Raw genomic sequence first — 13,619 nt, forward strand, 5'->3', positions numbered from 1 at the left:
AAAAGCAGGTAGCTCTAAGCTGAAGAAGAAAGCAAGTCTGTAAATTCTTTACTGTACCGATCACACCTGTATCAGGATTTAGAGCATATCACCATTCAAAATTAGATCTAGACAGCTCTGGCTAACAGCTTATAAAATGCCAAGTAATTCTTTACATATTTTTAATAGAAAAGAAGTGTGTATGTGCTTTACTTCAGGTGGTTCACAGTGATAATGAAAGGTAGATCCATCGCAGCTAAAGGCATTTAAGTGATAGTCTATAAGGTCTGAGTTCCAAAAAATGTTTCATTCCTTCCATTTTCTCATGCAAGTTCTTTCTGTTGGAACATGGGACTCTGTATATATATGGTTTTATTTTACATAATTTTAAGTTTCTTTCAGAAAATACTTAATTTAAACATGTTACCATGTTTTCTCTGTTTCAGACTTGCCACCTGTTCCTTCTACATTGAGGACAGGCTTTGCAGAATTTTCTGTTAGGGAGCGCATGAGAGAAAAACTAAAAGCAGCAAGGGTGAGAATCCTTCAGAAGTCCTGTTTGGTTTACTTTATTCTTACAAGTAACACCCACTTCATTTTGCTTGCTTAGTGCTATGTGAGTCTGAATTGGGATATCTGCTTTTTATAATTTCTAATGCCGAAATAATACTCGGTTCATCAGTACAGTTATTTTCCAGTGTATTTCTATTGCTGTATTTTTTCTGAAATTTATTTAATTTGTTTGTAATAATACAAAAGACTCGATGATCGTAGAGGTCTTTTCCAACCTTAATGATTCTATGATTCTATGATTGTTCTATAATTCAAATGCTACAATCATTACAAGATCCTTCTGTGTTTTTGTCAAAAAACTTCTTAGACTATTTTGAAATCAATGGATTTCCTTGTAAGTTCACTGTACAGTTTAATAAGGGATATTAACATCTAGGTCTGTAAAATCACTTAAGCTGATTATATAGTTAAAAGATTCTGTCCCTAACACAAATGTGCATAAGTTGTTGAGTTCCTGGGAATTATTGTAGCTTTGGTCTTCTTATATTTCTATTATAGCTAAGCATTTTTTTTTGTTTGCTTAGTCAAAAGCAGAAATTACTTTATTGCAAGAAGACCCCAGTCCACGACCAAGGCGTCTAAAAAGCACCAGAGAAAGGAAAACAGAAGTCAGACTGGATAAAGCGGTAAGAAGGTGCATTGGGTCTTGCTATTCTGATAATGAGAAAGTGAATGTGAAACATGAAATAAATCAAAGGCTACACATAGTCTTGAAGATAAATTTCATTTATTTTAATGGGATAAAAATTATACTATTGTTTGAATTAATAATCAGGAAGGAACCTTTCTGATTACTGCTTTTAATGTACATATTTAACAACAATAATTTGCTTTCATTATAGTATGGACATCATGTGAAACTTCTGTCATTTACAGGTTCATGAATTCTGTCACTTAAGATGCCTTGAAGTAGTTAAAAGTTACTTTAACAGAAAGGACCACTGTATTATAGCTTTATATAAATTTGCAAGTGTCATTGCTAAAGGCTGGATATTAACTTTATGTCATTGTACTGTATTGTATTTCCTTGTTAGGATTTTATATTCAGAGTTTTTTTAGTACTAGGATGTTCTTTGTTAGAAAATGAATTTTGTATTAAAAAATAACAAAGGTTATGCCTGTGCAGAACTTGCACCCAGATATTCTTCAGAATTCACAAAGAGATTGCTTTCCTGTAGAAAATGTGTTCCAAAGAATGTGTATGCCCAGGAAATAACAGCATGTAGCAGTAACATTTTTATCTGGAATTCCAAACAATATTAATTAGCCTGGCTAAATTGCTTGTCTAGGGGAGAATTACCTATTCATGTAGGTTTTGGGGAGGTTTTTGGCAGTGTTTTCTTATAAAAAGTAATTGTCATAGCTTTCAGTTAAGTAGTATTGTTTTAATCTTTGTTTTAGGAAAATATGGAAGTGATACCCGTATTAAAGTTGGTTACTAATTTTATATAAAGTATGTCTGAAACCTTCCACGTGTTGGTTTTTTTTCCTGTACTTATTTACACGTGTAGTAAGTATTGTTTTTTTGTTAAACAACTGGCCATCAGATTGCCAGGGTTTGAGATTTTCTTTTTGCTATTATTATTTTCAAGTTTAGGTTGAATAGATGTAAACTTGAGAAATGTCTTCCTTTAAGAATTCAGGCCACAAGGTGGAAAGACAGATAGAATGTTAGATGTGTTTATGTTGGCTTGGCCTGGTGAAAATCACTTTGAAGCACTTTAGAGAACTTGCTGAAGAAACCTCAGAACCAGTGATGTTTACAGTGATTTGTGTGTAGGGACAGATAAGGCTTCAGAAAACTGGAAATGGATAACCATGCTACCTCCTTTCTTGAAAAGGTAGAGGAGTATCATCCATGGAGTTTTAGAGTAGCCTGGCAGTAATTGTTTGAGAGAGAACAAAACAATCAATCAATCAAGTCGATATTTAAGTACCCAACCAATGGACACCACCTTTTTTGAGTAATACCAAATAGGATTTTCCTGATTGCAGCAGGGGCTATATGAGAAGCTGGCCTTAGCCCCCTGACTCCCCTGCTTGGTCAGCAGTGTCTGTCAGCAGCACCCTTGCCACTGCTGCCTGGCTTGTCCTGTCTGTCAGCCTCTCATTTGTAACCGGGAAGATTTTGCATTGCTACTCCATTTCTCCCCCTTGCGGAGGTTAGCATGTCGTTGCTTGTATTTGGGAGTGCAGAAACAATGATCTCATCAGCAGTGAAGAAAGTAAGCTAACATTTATGCAATGAACCATTTCTTGATACTCTGCAGTCTATTTCTTGACCCAAAGGAGAAAGGAGTTAAGTAATAATTAGATATATCCTTTTAAAATAAATACAAAATCAGTATAATTGTTACCACAGTGACTGTGTGTGTTTGTTTTCTTTTTTCTGTGAAAACGCAATATCTAATCTCTGTACTCGGCTATTTGTCTTTTTTTTTTTTATGGATCAGTAAATGTATGCTATAACTTATGTATATATTTTTATGCAGTCTGATAATGATAAATTTAGGGAGATGCAAGAGGATGAATCCCACCTACCATCAAAAATAAAGTTTCGTGATTCTGTAAAAAAGCTTAAGCAAAAGTCAACAGTAAGTATCAATTCCTTCATTTCAGTAACTGATATTAATTTCATTTAAACTTTATATGGCTTCATGATTCTGTTTGAAGAAGCAGATAGAATTCAGTCTTAAGCAGTGGAGAGGGTTTTATTTAATGTAAAAATTCACAAACAGTATATGCCAACAATTGAAGTATGAAAAGGGAACCTTCATCAAATACAAGAATAGCTTTGGGTCATTTGATTTAAAAAAAAAAAAAAAACCAGTAAATTCATCTGGGCACAATTACTAGAGCTTGGAGGAAAAATGTTTCTTCTGTTTAAATCCTTTTTATTGAATGCCACCAATTGGCAGTTAAAGAAATTTACAGATTAGTATATTGATATTTATTAGCCACAGAATGCTGCTGTTAATTCTTTTACTAGAGAATTCATCCTAACACTAAAGTGGCCTGGGTCCTTCAGAGGCAAAATGCCATTAGAAATTTCTCTTCATATCCTTCGCCTGGATTTACGCATTATGGTCAGAATTTAAACTTTGGCATTTCTCGTTCGCAAAATTGTTTATATTTAAAACAATAAGCTGGTTAAAATTAAACCAGGTAACTTTTTTTAATAAAACATTGCAAGAAATATTTAATGAAATAATAGTATAGCAATAGAGAAAGTTTCATGTATCATTTAAAAATTTCAGTCAGCTTCGGCATTTGGGTGAGTTCTCTTTGAGATAAAGTAATTATTATCCTGGGACAAGTGTTTATACATGCCGTTACTGCTATTATTAATAGAAAGGTATCTTCACTTGCCCTAAAGTTCTTATAAATGTCATATTAAAGTATCTTTGTCTTCTTTTCTTAGTTCCAGAATGATTTTCCTTCTGCTGAAGAAGCATATAATTTCTTTACCTTCAATTTTGATCCTGAACCAGACAGTATAAAGGCTGGAGCCAGGAAAAGGAATGAACTAAATGAAGAAGAGGAGGCAGAAGAAGAATGTGTAGAAACCCATGAGGATGAACAAGAGGAGGATGAAACGGTGTGAACTATAGAATAAATGTTCATATTTTTATTCAGACTTCTTGAATTAATTTTGATCATCTAATACAAAATGGCAACTTTTGTTTCCTTAAAAATTCTGAAAGTATACTTTCTAAAGATTTCCATTTTAAGAAACAGACGAACTAACAGAGACATTTGCACTTCAACTATAGGATGAAGATGTACGCCTCGTTAAAGATGATGATTTATTCATTATAGGGCAGACAGCCGAAGATTTTCTAGTAATGAAACCTGCTGATTGTGAAAGCTACTCTGAGCAACTGAAAAAGGAAAAAGAATTTCTCTTCACTCCCAGCATGTTGGCAGGTATGAAGATAGTGCTTATCCATTTTGTTCCTGGATTTTGCATAGCATGGCACCATGCTGAAAAATCTTGTATCAGACTGTCTCTGGCAGTAGAGAGATATTTAATTGCAGTTCTCTGACACTGATCATCCAGTCAAGTCTGAAAAGGTCTGACAAAATGGATTAACTAGCAACATGCACACCTCAGCAAGTCACCAGCTGGTACGCTAGCAAGTGAACTCAGGGCACATCAGTTGTTCTGGTGTAATTATCTTAGTCCTGTCTATAGTAAATGCAAGATGGCTGGCCCCTCTTTCACTGGGGTTTAGCTATTACATTATTTAACATATGCAACAGGTTATGGGTACACACATTTAGGTACTAAGAGTGGCTCATGCACTGTGCATTATAACTTACACTATTTCTTCACTTGGCCACATCTGCAATTTTTTCCATGTGGCAACTTCGTCAAGAGTCATGTAATATAAGGATTTTTGTAATTCAAGGGGCCCTTTTCCCAAAATCTGATTTTGTGAATTGGAGATAGTTAGTCAACATTGATCATATCTCTGACCTTTTTGCCTTATTCCCATAGAATTGCAAAGTCTGAAAAAATTGCTTTATAATATCACTTGCTATTTAATATTTGACATGGAGGAAACAGAAATGAGTCTCTCGGTGGTCTGTACCAGAATGCTGTCAGCACAGCTTGCAATGTGATTTCAAAATATTTGACATTGGGTGCCTCTGGTTTTTCATGTCTTGTAACTTAGTTCTGACTGCTTCCAGTGTGGTCCACTGTGTTCTGGTTTAGGGGATAAGTTTTATTGTAACCCTCAGTATAATCTCTCCCTGTTTTGAGATTGATCCTTGAAAAATACTGAGCCCATACACACTAGTGAAATAGTCCTGCAGGCAGGATTTAAAGAATTCCACCTGCTGTTACTGGTCTAACATGACTTTTTATGCATGTTCTGTATTTTGTACAAGAGTAGCTTAAGCAAAATAGTAATAGTAGTTTGGATTAATCTTAGTTAAAGTTTCACTTTATGTGGGAAAGGCTTAGAAATGTTTGTCTAGTCAGTTGTTGCTGCTAAAGGGTTTTTACACTGTTATGCAAGCAACCATTAAAACTAAACTCCACGAAGTTATTTGAAATATTTTTTGGTGAGGAAATGTTTAATTATCTGTTTAGAAGACTTGTGACACTTTTATGATAGATTTAAACTGTGGATCCGTCCTGATTAAGAAAAGGACCTGTCTTGGTTGTATATTTATTTCTTTCTTCCTAGTTAGGAAAATATTTCTGACAGCATGCTTAATATGCAGTGCCATTTGTTTTAAGAATGGCGTAGGCTCTTAGAGAATTAATAAACTAGAACTACAGTTATAAGATATTTTTACATGCTTTTCTATTTAATTTCTCATTAGTGCCCACTTCTGAAAAAATGCCTGGAAACATGCAGCCTAGGTACCTTGAGGATGAGGGCCTTTACACTGGAGAAAGGCCCTTTGTATCACAGTCTAATCAAAATATTTTAGAAAACAGAATACTCAGACAAGAGAAAGTAAGTCCCCACTACGTTCTTGGTTGTCTTTTTAAAATCCTTTATTTATCAGTATTTTATTTTGTTATAGTTAAGTAGGTAGATTGTCATGGTAATATGGTAATACATGGTAATATGGTAATACATCTTTAAAATGTTTAGCAGCATCAGACGTCAGGAAATGTGGATTTTTGTAGGAGTGTGTTTTTGTGTTTCCCAATAGTCAGAGCACCAGACTGGGTTTTAGAAAACCGGTGTCTTTTCCTGGCTCTGCTTGTAGCCTGCTGGGGAACAAATCACTTCACTTGTCTGTGCCAAAGTTTAGTTGCCATTACAATAGGGGTAATTATAATTTACTTTTTTAATAAAATGCTGTGAGAGCTAGTGGTGTGTATAAAGACTTATGCAAGAGCTGAGCGCTGTTGTTATTATTTATTAGAAGATCATAACAAAAGGAAGCAATATGGAATGGCTGTTTTCTCTGTCCACTGAAGATAATATGAAGTAACAGACTTGTAGAAATTTACTGATCAGACTGTAAGGATAATTAAATATTGGTATAGATTATGTGGAGAAGTTTTAGAATCCTTTTAGATTTTTAAGAATGGCTTATGGAAACACCCATGAAGATGCCTTGGACATATTTCATCCTGTTACATTATCCTCCTATACACAGTAAGGTGTGTATAGTTTAGTATAGATTTAAGCTACTATACAGCAGTTGCCCTTTGTATTTTATTATGATTCTATGAATTCTTCATGAGCTAGTAGAGGTACTTTTGGGAGTATCTGGATCTAAAATTTTTAACTGGCCAGCATCAACCCAATTAGTTTTCTGGTTTGGTTCACCGTGTTACCACATCAATGTTTGGTTCTAGGGTCAGCTTAAACCAGGTGTGGGAATAAGAGGTCAGGCCAGCATCTTTCAGCAGCTGCACTGGTTTAAGCTATTCTTGAATCCAAGTCATGAGAGTAGAGGGATGAATTAGGACAATATTTAACATGTGAAGCCATGGATAGCAATTGGTGTGTAAGATACTTACCTCTGCTTTCATAGATGCTATTTAATTAGTTCAGGTTGTGGACTAGAAGAGTTGAGAGATGCTTTCATAAGTGATCTCTCTGAGCTGCCATTTAGCTCTTTAATTCTTTGCTTTATGATTTTTATAATCCAATTTGAAGATGTGGGTGGCAGTCTTGTGTAAAGCACTACAATTCTTTCAATTTTAGTGATTTAAGAAAACATAACATTTAAATGTTAAGTGATGTTAAGTGTTGGGTTTTTTTTTCTTTTTTTTTCTTTCAAATCTATAACACTGAATGTTGAAGGAAAAAATTCAGTATATTTAAAGTTTGAGCAAGCTCTTGGTCTTTTGATTTCAAACTTATCCGTAGTATATTTGAATATTTCATTTTGGTGTCTTAGAAAAGTTTTGGTTAATTCAGTCACAAACACTTCATAGTCACCTTTTCTTCCGTAATTGCTTCTCATAAGAATTATAATTTTGCAAGTTATTTCTAGATAAAGTAAGAAAAAATACAGAATTATGTTTTTATTTGTAGGGGAAAAAAGGTGACGATGGCAAAATCTTAGCATTGCCTAATCCAATTAAACAGTCTTCTACTAGGCCTCCAATATTGTCATTGGAAGAAGGCATTGCACCGGAACTTGAAACAGTGTATAGAAAGGTAGGCATATTTCATTTATGTGGTTCTGTACCAGAAACCTTGGTGAGCTGAAGTGGGTTGTGCTAAGAACCATGAGTACTGACCGCTTTTTGGGGTTCCACAACTGGTCTTTAAATGTGCTCTACTTTTTCAAGTATATTGCACCTGTATTTTTCTGTAAAAATAATGCATACAAAAGGATGAAGAGTTTAGCCGGTAGTAGTGGTTAAAATAGTAAAGTGATAGTCCATGACAAACTGCTTCAAGTCTGTGAGTCACTAAGATCTCTGTGAGGCACCCTTGGATATTCTCATGCCGAAGTAGGGTAGTTCCTGTATTAGTGTATCTATGAAGCTCCTTGTGGTAGAAGCTGGTAGACAGACTTGGTGATCAGGACAGAGGTGCTCCTGGGCAAAGAGCAGTTGCAGTGTGCAGTCAGTACAAATCAAAATAAGTTTCAATTAAAACCATTCAGCAAGCTTTAAGCAAGCTTCAATTGTTCTGCTTGTTAGCACTCTATTACCCCCTTGGAAAAACTGACTTTTTAGACTTCAAAGTAGATTGCTCTTTTGGGACACACAAGTGTTTCTGTCTGCTGCTGTTGATACAGCCGTTGATACAGATTTGAATGTTGCCTCATGTCCAGTACCACAGATCTATGCAGGGTGTTTCTGCATACAGGAAAAGAGGTTGCTGCTTAGATCTTAGTAAAGACAGGCCAAGAGAGCTTATGTTTCAAGAACACCATGTTTACGTGAATAGTGAGACATAAATACCCAAAGCACTGTTGAAAGTAAGACATTAAGCTTAGGGGTCCTTTATGGGCAGAAAGATAGTTAAAGCATAAGGAATTCAAAGCTGTCATTTTTATGACAGATTATGTCACATTAAACATTTTGATGAGACACTGAATGTGGAAGGATCAGGTGGACTTAAGTGTGTTTCGTGACCATTTATACCAGTCATGTAAAAGAGCTATGCAACAGCTGAATTCCCCTCTCAATCCCTCTTTTTCCAGTTCTTAAGAAGGGGCTGCAACGAACACTACATAACTAACAACTTCATCTTTTATTGTACCAGAATATCTCTGATAAATCTCTTCTGAAGAATTCTAAGAGGGGAGCAGCAGTAGTCAGGCAGGAAACACTGCTAATTCTCTTCAATATAAGCCATGATTGCCTTTTGGTTGCAGTGGGTTGAAGCAAACTCTTTAAGCTTTGTTGCTGAAAGCTTTCACTGGGCTTTGTTGGTGTGAATTTCCCTGGCGTTAGAACGCGGAAGCAAATAACATATTTCCTCTTCTGCACAATCCAAATGGTCTACAAGGAAAGCTGCTCTCTGAGGGCTGGACTGTTTATGTTAGAGCTCAGTTCTAAGAGGAAATAAAGCAATATTAAACAAACAGGTAAAAAGAGAACTAGCAGGCTTTTCTTTTTCCAATTCAGTGTCATCGTCTTCATTGCTCAGCAAAACCTGCGGTACAGGCACATGACTTATTATTTCAGCCTCATATGGGCTATCAAAATTCTGTTGTGTAGAATACCCATGGTGGTTTTATCCCACCCACCTGTCAATAAAGCAAAGAGGCTACTGCAGAAGCCTTTACAGTTTAAGACTCAGTAGTTAGATGTAGGCAGTGCTACATGGGTCATTTTCTGTCACAGAATCTCTTTGCAAGATACTTTTGTCAGGGCTTGTAAATCCATTTTATTCTTTTTTTCTTTTAGGCAGTAAAAATGACAGCTGCCAATCAGTATCTTGTTGGACCTGGAGATTTTCAGGGGCCGTTTCAATTGGATATTGATATTTCTGGACTGATATTCACCCATCATCCCTGTTTTAGCCGTGAGCATGTGTTAGCAGCTAAATTGGCTCAGTTATATGATCAGTATTTGGCAAGGAAACAGAAGAATCTTACCAAACTTCTCACAGACAAGGTATTGCTGTTCTGTCATCACAGCTTATTGAGATAATGATGTGACAGTTTAAGGTAAAAGCTGAATTTGTTTCTTCAGAGTAGGGTGATGAAATTCTGATTGCATGTAATAAATGGCGTTTTGTCAGAGGGTAAAAACCTAAGTATTTTACCTAGGTTGCTGCGTGTTCAGTGCAGAACTGCACTTTTAAGATTATGAATTTCTTTGCTCTTCTATTTAAAATGAACTCTATGCAGGTTCTGAGATAAAGAGAATATAATTGTTAGAATACAACAACATTTACATAGTATTCCTTAGAGTATCCAAAATATTTTCCAGATAAGACTTTACAGGATTGTGTACAGCAGCTCTGACAGTCAGACAGCAAAAGACAGTATTCAAGGATGGAGGGAAGTTAGTGAAGTTTAGTTTCAGTTGTCGATTAAAAGTAAAAGGAAGCAGTTTACTTTCACCAAATTCTACAAAAGTTGATGACCCATTTCCAGGTATATATCTGTGTGACAGATGCTGTATTTTAAATGCATACTGTTGTCACATTTACTATGTCACTCTTGTGACATGGCAAAACCCTAGGACAAACGTGGACTCTTCTGTTCCTGGCGCCGTTACTGACTTGCTGGCTGACTTGGCTGGGCTGCTTACCCTCTGTGTACCATCACTCTTCCTCCATCTGTACATTGGAAGTAATGGTAGTGGTCTTCTCTGGTGTAAATTTGTATATGAACATTAGCCATTTTTAGTACAATTCTAATACCAGCACGCGCAAGAATAAAGCATTTTAAAGTGCTTTTGAAATCTGAAAGGGTAACAATTCTGTAGAAATGTGGGGTAAATACTGTGATATGACATAGCTCTATGTAGTAGGGCTGGTCTGTTAAAAATCAGTTTGATTATTAAGTACATATAAATTCAGATTTCCATAAATGAAAGGTGATTCTCTACCTTAAAGGGCTATTATAAGGGAAAAATAATCGTTGTATGCAAGGTCATTTTTATATTACTGTAATGAGGGTCAGTAGGTGCTGCACAGATACTTCTGAATTTTGGTATAAAGCATTAGCTTATAATTCTAATGCTGGACAAATATTTCATACAGTGTCTCAAAATAATCCTTTGGTATAGTTTAGTCTGTCATTATTCTTGAAGGATCGGCTTTAGTTTTCCATGAAACAGTGAAATAGGACATTTGGGTTCTCCATGCCTGCATTACAGGAACCTATGTATGGAAGGGATTTCCTGATTGTTTCCACAATCCTTTGCCAGTATTGCAGGCAACTGCATAATATATTTTCCATAAACAGATTTTAACAATTAGGTATTTTAGCCACCATTCTGCTACTGACAGACAGTTTTAAAACCAGTCTCCTCTAACAGTCATTATTTAATGTCCAGATTGTTGCAGCCAAATTGTTCTTAAGTGTAAACAACTTTTCCTCCTTTTTCCTCTCCGTCCCTGCCATGTTCCAGTGTACTTCTCCTTATCCACTTCTGATGCTTGCTCTTTGTATCTTAAAATATATCACCTTTCAGTCCTCATTTTGGCAGGCTAAAGAAACTGCAGTTTCTATGTCCTTTTATAAAACATGCTCTCTGTGCCCCAGATGATACTAGCAGCTTTCCATATGTTCAGTTATTCTTTCTTTCAAAATTTCTTTCAACATCTTTTTTTTTTATACCAGTGAGTTTCATTTTGTGGTTGCCCATGTATGTTTTCAGCTGTATACTTCCTGCTCTCCACTTACATTGTCTCTCCAGTTTGATAGATTTGTTTAAAAAAATCTTTGCTCCTTGATTTGTAATTTCATTGCTTCTGCTTTGGATGTAGTTGCTTTTGTCTCCTGCAGTGCCATTAGCCATTCTGGTTTCACATTCAGTATATTATCCTTAAGAAGACCTACAGTAACATAATCAGTTCCTATCCTACGGCTGTTTCTTATTTTTTTTCCTCTTCTCCTAGCCAGTCCTTTACATTCTCTTGTCTTCACAGCCATGTATATTTTTGCATTCTCCTAAACTATGTGTCCATCTTCCATGTAATCATTTGATGCCTATCTTCAAATCTTAGTTGAAAGGGTGGCCTCTTGTCTTGACAGTATGGCTTCAAAAGTGCATTTGAACTGTACCATTGTTCCCAGTTCTCTCTTGTCCTTAGACCTTCTGTTCTTCCACTTGTTACATGCAATATGTTATGCTTAAATGCTTTGTTGCAAGGTGCCCAGCTTCTGTAAGGCACTCATCAAATCCACAATCCACTCATTTTTGTTGTTTATTGATTTTCTAGGGTTACCTTTGTAGTGGCCCTTCCGAGTCCCGAAAAAAACTTTTACAGAAGGTGTTTTTTTGGCAGACTCACTTTTCCACCCCACCCCCCCCCCGCCCCCTGATTGTGGAGCTCACTTTTCCACCCCCCCCCCCCCCCGCCCCTTTGATTGGTGAGCTTTCAGAATAATCCCTAGATCAGTCTTGTCCCCTTGTTTAGATCTGTCACAGTGATCAAAGTCAGTAAATCTCCCTCATACATGCAGGGATCCTAATTAGAATTTCATCTTGAAGAATCAGCACCTTACAGACATGGCAAAATCCTGTAAATACAGAATCAAACAAGTCAGAGTTTTCTGTTATGTTAAGGTGCATTACACTGTATGCCTCACAAATGTCAAACCATGTGTTAATTCTTTGTTTGTTCGTTTAAGCTGCATGCTTTGAGGAATGCTGTGCAATGTAGTGTAGACGGTGGTGGTGCTGGTGTTCCTAGTCCTGTGGCACAGCAGAGCATACCTGAATACAAAATTGAGATCAGGTAGGTATGGGTTCATTAAAACATTGCTTTTTAAAACTGTATTCCTTTTTTCCTTTCCATGCTAGTACAGAATATGATTCATGTCAAACTTTTAAATTGTGCTGTAAATAGCTCTAGAAGAATTTTGAGGGCTTAAGAGTTCTTACTGATAAGTTGAGTAAAAAAAAATTATTAAGAAAATATAACTTAGGCTGAAATCTTGATTCAAAAGTGGTCTAATTTGATTACCTTTAATTACTTAGTAACTATTTACTGGTGTGTTTTGCACAATTGAAATTTAATTAAAATAAGGTTTCAATAGACATCAGCTGGATGCATGCAGCTCTCACAACAATGCAAGTGATGTAATTTTTTGAACAGACAAAAGCCCTAGTTGTTTCCATCTTCTTCCTTGTTACACAAGTGTTCTTGATTCACTTCCCATTTTTAGGTATTTTGGCCATGTTTTTGCCAATGGGTTAATATACATAAAATGGTAGAATTTCATTTTAAAGATCACAGTTATTGTTCTTGGACAGTAACTGGGTAGTAAAAATATATTACAGTTTTTGGCTTGGTAGTGAAAGTATTATTTTTGGCAGATGGACAGTGGTGAGCTGTAAGTGTAAGCAGTATGATAAAAATTAAGTTATTTTGGAGATCTATGCTGAACAGCCTTTTAACTAGTAGATACTTAATAAAGATCTGAAAGTTTTTCACGGTCTGAAAGTAGGCAATAATGTATTAATCAGAAGTTTAGGCTGATGCAATGGGTCACATGATAATACAATATTAAAAATACCAATTTTTTTTTTATTAACAATTCTACTTTCAGCATTGAAATCTACATCTGCTTACACTTACACATCCACTCATTACTCTTAGTTTGGGAATTGCTTCTTCAGATTTTCATCCTTCAAGTATGCTGTCTTGCTATACATTGGTATCTGTGCAGGACATATAGAAGTCTATAATGTATTATTTTATAGTGAAGGACAAAGTCTTCCTTCCCTTGAAAAAAGAGTAGCTTTTATTAATATTTTCTTAACACATCTGCTAGAAGACTAGGAGCAGGAGGTGTGCAGTTACCATACAGTACCTTGGAGACAGGAGCTCTCACCAGGGGAAGCGTGAGTATAGTAATGAAAAGGTTCACTGTGGGAAAGACATTCTTGGATTTTGGCACCAACCCTGAGGTTTGCTTGATGGTTAACTTAATTAGATAGAATA

At 35.8% G+C, this 13,619-nt stretch overlaps 1 protein-coding gene across 1 annotated transcript in view; it reads left to right on the forward strand.

Moving 5' to 3' along the window:
* Nucleotides 1–487: 487 nt before the first annotated feature.
* CC2D2A (coiled-coil and C2 domain containing 2A) overlaps nt 488–13,619 on the forward strand; it is a 52,662-nt gene continuing 39,530 nt past the window's right edge. The window contains exons 1-9 of the mRNA XM_009573058.1: nt 488–514; nt 1,077–1,178; nt 3,045–3,146; nt 3,974–4,150; nt 4,326–4,479; nt 5,890–6,026; nt 7,569–7,694; nt 9,401–9,610; nt 12,304–12,410. Of these exons, the coding sequence (XP_009571353.1) occupies nt 488–514; nt 1,077–1,178; nt 3,045–3,146; nt 3,974–4,150; nt 4,326–4,479; nt 5,890–6,026; nt 7,569–7,694; nt 9,401–9,610; nt 12,304–12,410 (1,142 nt within the window). The remainder of the gene's footprint in view (nt 515–1,076; nt 1,179–3,044; nt 3,147–3,973; nt 4,151–4,325; nt 4,480–5,889; nt 6,027–7,568; nt 7,695–9,400; nt 9,611–12,303; nt 12,411–13,619) is intronic.

Source organism: Fulmarus glacialis, unplaced genomic scaffold (genome assembly GCF_000690835.1).
Source record: "Fulmarus glacialis isolate BGI_N327 unplaced genomic scaffold, ASM69083v1 scaffold25722, whole genome shotgun sequence".
In the NCBI taxonomy this organism is placed as follows: Eukaryota; Metazoa; Chordata; class Aves; order Procellariiformes; family Procellariidae; genus Fulmarus; species Fulmarus glacialis.